The sequence below is a fragment of the Chaetodon auriga genome, chromosome 10 (assembly GCF_051107435.1).
Source record: "Chaetodon auriga isolate fChaAug3 chromosome 10, fChaAug3.hap1, whole genome shotgun sequence".
Taxonomy (NCBI): Eukaryota; Metazoa; Chordata; class Actinopteri; order Chaetodontiformes; family Chaetodontidae; genus Chaetodon; species Chaetodon auriga.
This window is the reverse complement of record NC_135083.1, coordinates 11,281,044-11,291,146: the sequence shown is the minus strand read 5'-3', so window position 1 is coordinate 11,291,146 and position 10,103 is coordinate 11,281,044. Positions and strand designations below refer to the sequence as shown.

Below are 10,103 nucleotides of genomic sequence, written 5' to 3'. Positions count from 1 at the left end.
AGATACCTTTACACCTTCTTTACTAACTTTCATCCGTTTTTTCTTATTTTCCTGGTGCAAATGAAACGTGTATTTTCCACACAGAGACAGCTCAGTCCTCCGTGTGTTTATTAGAGCCTGTTACTGCGTTTGAACCCTGTGGACACCTGCTGGAAAGGACTGGATTTGAACCCGCAGCTGTTTTCAAACACTCACATCATTCATAAAATCTCTGAAGAGAGCCCAGATCATGACGTCACCTACAAAGACGTACAAGAAAAAAAAATGTGACGTAGAAGCCAAGATGGCGGCTCCCCTCTCCACGATGAAATTTTGGAAGCCGGGTAAGTACGAAAATAATGCATGAATTGGACATTTTGCGTGAGTTTTTCGGATTTACGTTTATGGACATACAGCTGCTGATATCGCTCAGTCGGTCTCGGTTTGGCTGATGGCGCGTTCAGGGCGGCTGCGTGATTTCTGCAGCCGGTTCAGTTCAGCTCGGTTAGCTCTGCGGAATCAAAGTAAAAACCTGCCAAAATAAAACACACAAGCTGCAAGGCAGAAAGTACGACAGCTACATGCACACACGCGTCCAAAATGGCAATAATGTAAGTTAGTGGTAACCAGCGGAGGGCTTTCAGCGCCTATAGGTCCTTCATTTAATGTCAGCGCATTGCACTAAACCCTGGCTGACATCCTCTTAAATCCCCAGCCTGCTTTACATTTAAATAAAACATCTCATCTTCACCTTCACCATCTGTTCTGCTCCAGGCTCTGAGGCACCGGGGATCTCAGAGGAGCGGGAGCTCAACACAGAGACCACCGGATCCCCCATCATCTTCAACCCGCACATCGCCCTCTCCATAGAGAAGCAACGACAGAAACTCCCCGTTTTCAAGGTTTCAGATCGCCCCTAAACATGCATCAGTGTAACAGTAGGATGTCCGACGGTGATGTTTACTGCAGAGCTGCAAGCATTAATCGAGTAGCTGTCATCTATGAAATTAATTGTCATTTATTTACAAAATTAATTAATCAGTTTGAGCAATTTTTTTTTAGAAAAGAAAAGTGAAAATTCTCTGACTCCAGCTTCTTAAATGTGAATATTTTCTCCTCTGTGACTGTGAACTGAATATCTTTGTGTTGTAGACAAAGCCAGACATTTTCTAACATTTTATAAACCATCAATTAATCGATGAATCAGGAAAATAATTGATAGATTCATGGAGAATGAAAATAATCATTCGTTGCATCCCTAGTCTAATTGTTTTTTATGAACTGTTTCCCATCCAGCACAGAAACAACATCTTATATTTGGTGGAGAGCTTCCAGACTGTCATCATAGTTGGTGAGACAGGATGTGGGAAGACAACACAGATACCTCAGGTGAGCATCATTTCAAATGAGTGAGAATGGGTGTACTGGTGTGTCGCATTTGCTTTCTGCCTGCTCTTAAAAGGGCAAAATACCCTCAAAGTCACACACGCACCAAACCTAACAGCGAAATGCACAACACTGCTGCAGTGGACTGATACCCTTCATGTGGCTTAGCTCCCATAGTGGTTTTACATGACCTTGTCTTGATGCTTAGTGGTCTTTTTTTTTTTTTTTTTAAGCGAGGTTTGGACCACATCAGCTAGGGTTTAATTTATGCAGAGTCTGCTGTTCTGCAACATCAGTGTCTCTGTCTCATGCTTTGTCCTCCTCGTCTTTTTTGATGTTCCATCTGACTCCTCTCAGTACCTGATGGAGGCTGGCTGGGCTGCGGAGGGGAAGGTGATTGGAGTGACACAGCCTCGCCGTGTGGCTGCTATCTCTGTAAGACTTCTCTTGTCCTCTTACCGCTCACCGTTTGCCAATGTCATTTCATCTCAAGAAAACTGCTTCACACTGAAGGACACGCGTCTGCTTCAAATTCTGTACTTTCCCCCTCTTTCCCGCTGATAGGTAGCTAACCGCGTGGCAGAGGAGCGGGGGGCCCTGCTGGGACATGAGGTGGGCTACACCATCCGATTTGATGACTGCTCTGATCCCCACGCCACAAGGATCAAGGTATTCCCCCGTCAGATGTGTGAAGTCTCAAGCTGTCCTGTGTTTGCTTCCTTTCGGTACTTAGTTGTGCCTTTTTGGTTCAGTTCCTTACAGATGGCATGCTGGTGCGGGAGATGATGGCTGATCCTCTTTTGAAAAAATACAGGTGCGTGATTGTAGTTAAGGTTGTGAAAATGACCAGCATGAACTACACTGGGACCTGGAAACTGTAGCAGCTAAATGGAATTCAGCCACCCTTAATTTTATTATTTACACTTGTGTGTTTCCTGCTGTGATAAAATGCCTTCTGTGAAAAAGGCTGACTGTTATTAGACATGCAGGCTTGTTTTTGTTATCAAGACGGAGACAGATTCACTCTCATGTTTTTTTTTTACTGTGCTGTTCTCCTCAGCGTGTTGATGCTCGATGAAGCACATGAGAGAACCCTGTACACAGACATAGCCATCGGTCTACTAAAGAAGGTAATTCAGCTGTTTCTGTCAGTGGAACAAATGAAGCTTTATTGTTTAAAGGTGTACAATGCAGGAATTGGCGGTTACTTTTTGTAAACAAACAGTTTTCGGTGCTGTGTTCGACTTTTTCATAGCTTTCTCTGGGGGTCTACACACCCACTGCCCAAAGTCTGCAGCCCAGAAACGCCCTGAACACAATAATAAGAAGTCCAAATATATTAAGAATAAAACTCAAGAATAAGAAGAAAATAAGAAAATATAGGCAGATGGCAGATAAATACACTGCCACACACTTGTAGTGGGTCATAAGTGATGATTGAGAGGGGTTACTTTGTGTGTATTGTATGAGTCCATGCATTGCTTGTTAGGAAAATCCTGCATAGTATACCTTTTAACTATACTTTATACTTTACCAGGCTGGAAAACAATCCCAGGAAGTTAGTTTCCCATTTGAACTCTGACTCTGCCTCTCCATTCTCACTGTTTTCTGCTCTCTGATTCTTCTCCAGATTCAGAAGAAGCGGCGAGACCTGAGGCTGATTGTGGCCTCTGCCACTCTGGATGCCAAGGTGACTGCATCATTAAGATGAGCAGATATGCTTGATTAGCAAGAAGAGAGAAAACAAAGACAGGCAGAGGGAAAAGTTGATGTCAGGTCAGATCACATTGTACTGACATCCGCGATGCACTGATGAAAGAAAGACACAATCAGGCCACGACTGTGCTCAGCACTGCACAAGTCAGCTGAAATGCCATATCAGACATCTACTGTACTTTTTGGTAAAAAGGCTTTTATCTGCACATGCAAATTGTTTAGTTACACCGCAGTAGGAGGTTGCATCCTTTAAAAAATGTCAGATTGAGGACAGGAATAGCATTTCATTGCTCAAAAAAACATTTTTAGTGTGTTAACTGGCGAATCTCACTTATCATCATTTCTCAATTAACTTAAAAAGTGAATCGAACTGCTCTTCCTTTGGTCTCTTTACTAACTGTAATATCACCTTCATCCGAAGAAATTCCATGACTTCTTCAACCTGAACGAGTCTGGGGATCCCAACAAGGACACGTGTGGAATTCTGACCGTGGAGGGACGCACCTTTCCAGTGGACGTCTTCTACACCGTCAGGTAGAGAACACACATAATCCAGTTGGAGGAAAAAGTGTATGATTACCGTATTTGTTCTAAACTCTGAAGTGTCTTTTTGCTGTTCTCAGTCCTGTTCCAGACTATGTGAAGGCCACAGTGGAGACGGTGTTGAAGATCCATGAGACGGAGGATGACGGAGACGTCCTGGCTTTTCTCACCGGACAGGTCAGTGGCCTCATATTTATTTGACAAAGAGTGAGTTTGATTAACTTTCATCTGACACAGAGGTGTAAATTGTACACAAGTACGCCAGCATCCCATTTCTTATTTAATTTCTATATTGTAGCTGTCAGCCTTTTATTCCTTCTTTGTCTTTATTGTCTTCTTGTCATTGTCCTCCATATTTGCACTCGTAGGAGGAGGTGGAGAAAGTGGTGTCCCTCCTGCAGGACCAGGCCCGGACTCTGTCACGGTACGGCATGAAGAAACACCTGAGGATTTTGCCCATGTACTCTGGTCTACCTTACGCCGAGCAGATGAAGGTGTTTGAGAGGGCGCCCTCCTCTGTTCGCAAGGTAAATGTGCCACTGTTGTTTTTGTGTATTTATATTGAGAAAAACACTTATAGTCTAAACAAATTTGCATCTACACTATTTGGTATTTCTTCCAACATCCAAGTCATTTGCCCGATAATCAGACTGGATTGCCATTTCACTTCACTTCTTTCATTTCACTTGAATCACTGAACAGATGTGAGATGTGAGTGGCAATTTAAAGGTCTGGAAGCAGCTAACATACAAGAGGATTGAAGTTCTTAACATTTATTATAGTGGCTATGTTTTAACTTGTTTTAATGTTAAGTTGTCATGGATTTACGTTCGTCACTGTCCATATTCTTTCGCACCTCTCAAAAAGACCTCTTTTGGCATTTTGGACTGTATATAAAATGACGGAGATGCTAATAGTCGTGCAGAAAAAGCCTTAAAGTCAAATCTTCCATGTATGTGCTCAATATGACTACATTTAATTATACTACATTAAACGGTACATGAGCACACAACAGCTGGTAACTGAGTTAAATTTACAAACCATGTGACTTATTCCTGTCTGATGTTTCCTCCAGGTTGTGGTGGCCACTAACATAGCTGAGACCTCCATCACTATAAATGGGGTTGTATTTGTTATCGACTGTGCGTTTGTGAAGCTGCGAGCCTATAATCCTCACACCGCCATTGAATCGCTGGTGGTCACCCCCATCTCCAAGGCTTCGGCCAGCCAGAGGGCCGGGAGGGCCGGACGAAACCGACCTGGGAAGTGCTTCAGACTGTACACAGGTGCGTGTGAGCCTGCGGGAATAGTGGAGGAACTTTTTGTGGAAAAGTGTTGCAGTCTTGTCCTCCTCCCTCCTCCCTCCGCCCTCCTCTGCCTGTTTTTGTCTTTGTCATTCCCTGCCTGTGTTTCTTATTACCTCTGTTTCTTTCACCAGAGGAGGACTTTGAGAAACTGCCCGCCTCTACTGTGCCAGAGATGCAGCGCACCAATTTGGCTCCTGTCATCCTGCAGCTCAAAGCATTAGGCATTGACAACGTGCTGCGGTTCAGCTTCCTCTCTGTGAGTAGCTCACTTTGCATCCACGGGGTGGCTGTGATGTGCTCACCCACTGTGAAAGGAATTGTACTTTACATTTTAATTAGCGAGAATGGCCCTTGGCCTCTGGGGAAAAATGTATAGAAACCATAAAATTAACGCAGTCATTGTGTATTTGTGCTTTTAAAGATGTAATGACAACACTTCTCGAGCATGCAAGATTCTCACTTAATTCTGTCTTTCAGAGTGAAAATTGTAATAGTCGGAGGTGTAATGCATTTGTTTTTTTTTCTGATGTTGCAGCCTCCTCCAGCTCAGACCATGGTTCAGGCTCTCGAGCTGCTCTACGCTCTGGGAGGTAGGAAACAAGGCTGTCAGCAGGGTGGAAAAATAAAAAGGGAAACTGTCCTTCAACTGCAACACTAGTGTTCAAAATTCTGTGTCTGCAAGCATCCACAAGCTAAGGTGTCCTTGCACATGATGCAGAATCTTAACCAGCTGTGTGTGTGCTGGCAGGTCTGGACCATTACGGCCGTTTGACTGATCCCTTGGGTGTGCGGATGGCAGAGTTTCCGCTCAGCCCCATGTTTGCCAAGATGCTCCTAGAGTCAGGAAATTTTGGCTGCTCTAAAGAGATTGTTACCATTGCAGCAATGATGCAGATTCAGAATGTGTTTGTTGTGCCGCCCAATCAGAAGAAAGCTGCCGTAAGTGAAAACAGGCTTTCAAAAGGAGAGTGTTGGATATTTGGCAGAAATGCGCTGTCAGCATAACAATTAGCCCATTTTTTGCTATCTCACCCTGCAGGCCCGAGAGCACCGGAAATTTGCAGTGGCTGAGGGAGACCACCTCACCATGCTGAATGTGTATGAAGCATTTATTAAGGTAAAGAGTGTATGTGCAGCATATAGCTCAGCTGGTGACAGCGGGGCTTACAGCCTTGGCCAAAGTCAGGGAAGAAGTTGACTCTGATCAAGACGATGAAGCCTTTTCCTCTTTCCCGCAGCATCAGAAGAGCTCCCAGTGGTGTCAGGAACACTTCCTCAATTATAAGGGTCTGCTGCGGGCTGTGACCGTACGAGAGCAGCTCCGGCGTCTCATGAACAAGTTTAAGGTGCCACGGACTTCCAGTGAGGGTATGCATGCATCGTGTTCATATGTTGGTTTGTATCAGCTGAGCAGACTGAGTGACATGTTGAGACCAGGTGGCCTCAGTATCTGGTGACCTTGTTTGGTTTTCATCCTATGAATGTGCGCCGCTTCGAAGAAACTTGATCTTAGTATGAAAGCTTGAATGTGGAAACAGAGTTCATTTTGCATCACAGTCATATACACAGCTAAGGTAAAATAGTCATTTGACATGCTCACTGCTACTTTCCTTTGCACAGGTGACCCTGATGTGATCTTGAAGTGCATTGTATTTGGGTTTTTCGCGAATGCAGCCCGCATTCACCATTCAGGTTCCTACCGGTGAGAGTTAGCTGTCAGACTTCCAGCAAACGCATTATTCCACTTTCTGTACACTGTCAAATCACATGGCACATACTCGTATTCATTTTGCTCCGCCAGGACTTTACGAGACGATCGCGAGCTTCACATCCACCCCAACTCCGTGCTGTTTGGAGAGAAACCTCCTAAATGGTCAGTACGTGTTCCTTGTACAACACGCATGGCTTCCTTTATTCTTTTACATTTATGGCACGCACAGAGTTTACAGACATTAAGAGTAAGTCTTTCCATTGTCTCCTTTCCAGGGTTGTTTTCAATGAGGTGGTGCAGACAGCTAAATACTACATGCGTGATGTGACTGCTGTTGAGTCGTCCTGGTTGGTTGAGTTGGCCCCTCACTTTTACAAGCAGGCCAAGGTAGGTCAAGAACGAGACCGCAGACTCCAGCTTGTTATGACGTAGCTGTAGCTGTAGCTTGAATCCCATAATTCTCGAACATTAACTGAGTCTTGTCCCTTTTCTCTTTCAGCACGGCTCATTGGCCAGCAAGAGGTCCCGGGTCCTCTAAATCTCGCCATCATTTCACCTCGTTAAGACAGGAAGAGTCATTGAATTAAAAGGAGTAACCCCCTCACAACACTGTGCCCCCCCCCCCAAGTTCATTGTATATAAAGTTGTAATATATATTTATCGTCCATGTCCACCTGCTCAACCCCACCACACTATGCGGCCATGCTAGAATGGGATGAAGTGGATCCATTTTCAGTCTGAACACTTGTGACGTGCTTCATTTGAAAGCGTCCGTCTTGCTTTTTGGCAGGGATGTAGTTTCTATTTGATCTTCGAGAGTAAATGGGGATGAATGAGAGGTGAGATCAGGCTGTGCCTGACGACTGTCCATTCGAGTGTGGTCATGTAGCTCACTTCATTCACACTTGTACATAGTCAGAGCAGGCTTTGGTCCAGGGAACGGCTCCTGTGCCACAGGCCCGTCCACTCCTGGTTCTTGGCTTCATTATTTTTTTAATTGCTGTATTTTCCTGTTGCATGATAAATAATGGAACACAATAGAATGTGAGGATGTTTCCCTCTGAGAGACTTCTGGCTTAGGTTTTTTTTCTTTCGGCTAATTTTCTCCCCTCATAACCTGGGTGCCTTTTATGTTCCTAACTGGTTCACCTTATCTCCAATTTTTGATTTCTGAAACTTTCTGTATCTTCATAGAGAATGTAGTGGAATATATATTTTCAGGAACTTTACTGCAGATGGAAACACATCTCTTTATTTTTTTCAGCCAACCTCAGATCCTCGGTCGTGTATTGATACTGTGAAAAGACTACTTTACTTTTTTGATCTTGTTTTCCGCATTGTATTGCCACTTAATTACAGTCTAACTCAGACACAGTGGCCTTGTCACCACTCTGTGCCAAATTTCTTTATCAGCCTATTTCACGTTTCATTTCCAGATGGAATGTGGAAATGCACTCGAGCATTGTAAATGAAAAGCTGTGAAATCAAAACTAAAAAGTGCCATTTGTCCCTGTGATGACAAACAGTGTACTCAGACATGCGTCCAAAGCCTCAAAGAAACGGTAGCATTTATTCGATTTCAGCCATCTCTTTGGCCATCATAATTGCCTTTCGTCTTACGGTTTGTCTCAGTTTTGAGACAGACCTTTTTGTTCCCTGTTACCATCAGCATCATCTGCCTGGTGTTCAGTAAAAAGACCAGTGATTTATTATTTCTGCGATCCATTCCACACTGACTGCATACACTCTACATTCCTGCTTTTGCTTTGGTTTGTACTTTATGGTTTTGTCTTTCTTCAGAGGTATTTGGCACTGAAAGCGTCAGTGAGCAGTATATTAAAGGTTTTACCCGTAAGGTCACTGTCACCAAATTTTACTTCTGTCTGCATGATTTTTTGTAGATCTTGTTCTTGAGGTCACTACTGTAGATTCAGTGAAAGTGTAATGAAACCACAGAACAACACACCACGCCATAGTTAGGAAAACCAACTCAAATTAGACATACAACCGAGGTACCAATGCATGTTAAATGGTACTCTGATGTAGACCTATACAGTTAAGATTATCTCGTTGTCTTATTGCAAATGAGAGCGTTTGCGAGATGACTTGTTTATCCTCATTTGTGCTGATACTCTGAGTATGTATGCAGCCAAAGCAGTAATCTGTAGACCTGTGTAATTGCTCACCTCTGAGATAAAAACTGTCACCTGCCCTTTCCTCCTCACATCCTCAATAAAGCCTTATTGTCATGCACTGAGTGCGTTTGATTATTCCCCCCCGGATCTAGTGACTGTATTTTATGCAGTACACAACGTCGCCAGGAGGTGTCGCTGTTGTACCACAAACAGTGTCCACCCCGAACGATTCAGAGGATCAGCAGTGGGTGTAAAGGCATTTATGAGTGTCTACATGCATTAGCTCCCCTTGTGATGTGGTGTGTAACTTCAAAATGGTTGTTTTTGCCGTTGACACATAGGCAGAAATTAGGACTTTGATTGATGAGCCGTAAATCCTTTTAGAGATGCAATATGGTGAGCATATGGACTTAACTGCAGTGATCTGTTTATATTCAGTAGGAAAAAACAATGGCCGAAAATAGAAGAATGGGAATATTTTAGAATATATTTTTACCAGAGCCACATTTTTCGTGTCTATGATGTGTTTAGGTGCCAGAGTGATATGCAGGTCAAGAGCTGACAGGTCAGCTGACAGGATGAGGGCCTTAAAGTGGGTTCTGCTTTATGTGTCAACATCTATAGTTTTAAGACCATAATTGTTTCAAAACTTACTGATTTCCAACTGAATGCGTTTAATCAAATTACTGCAGAACAAATCTGTGACCAGGTATATTCTTGCGTAGAAAGACAAGTTAATTTCATACAAATTTGCATGCACCACTGAAGCACTAAAACAACAAACAAGATTTCTACTTGGCTCGTGTATTTTTACCCAACTTTCAGTCTTAAGGGGGTGCGTCAAACTCTGTGCTGTACATATCCCCTGACAAATCCGTGTTTGAACAAATTACCACAAACCAATAAACACATGACAAACCTGTGGCATAATAGCGGCATTGCAGTTGTGGGAGCATACGCGGCTGCAGTACAACTTTTGGCCATCAGTGGAAGCACTGAGCGCATCGTTGCTCAGCAACACCGAAATGCGGAAGAGAAAAGGCGCCAACTTTACCTGTGCTCAGTCGGTGCGTCGCGTGATGACTGAGTCCACTACTCCATGAGTTAGTTTTTTAATGTTCAGCAGTTAGTGTCTACTGAACGCTGAACGTGTGTACTTCGACGCGGCACCACAACACAAACGTGCAATGGAAAGTGTATAAGGTGTGTAACGTAACTCTATCGCTAAATTAATAGGCTTGGCCTCAAACGCTCCACAAACTTGTGTGGGGTTGTTTCATCCAGCGCGGCAATGCTACCAACTCTGATAAAATTGAGTATAGCTCA

The 10,103-nt window shown here is 43.7% G+C and overlaps 2 protein-coding genes across 2 annotated transcripts in view; one reads left to right on the top strand and one right to left on the bottom strand.

Moving 5' to 3' along the window:
* LOC143326695 (protein NLRC3-like) overlaps window positions 1–10,103 on the bottom strand; it is a 206,867-nt gene that overhangs the window by 147,667 nt on the left and 49,097 nt on the right. The window lies entirely within an intron of this gene.
* Window positions 265–8,891, top strand: dhx35 (DEAH-box helicase 35). The gene is made up of 21 exons (XM_076741918.1): window positions 265–323; window positions 754–881; window positions 1,276–1,368; window positions 1,723–1,800; window positions 1,930–2,034; window positions 2,118–2,179; window positions 2,426–2,495; window positions 2,996–3,055; window positions 3,503–3,615; window positions 3,705–3,801; window positions 3,993–4,151; window positions 4,700–4,910; window positions 5,063–5,187; window positions 5,467–5,521; window positions 5,680–5,870; window positions 5,971–6,048; window positions 6,170–6,299; window positions 6,552–6,633; window positions 6,733–6,804; window positions 6,918–7,029; window positions 7,142–8,891. The coding sequence occupies exons 1-21, from the start codon at window positions 284–286 to the stop codon at window positions 7,178–7,180; spliced, it is 2,100 nt and encodes a 699-aa protein (XP_076598033.1). The 5' UTR covers window positions 265–283; the 3' UTR covers window positions 7,181–8,891.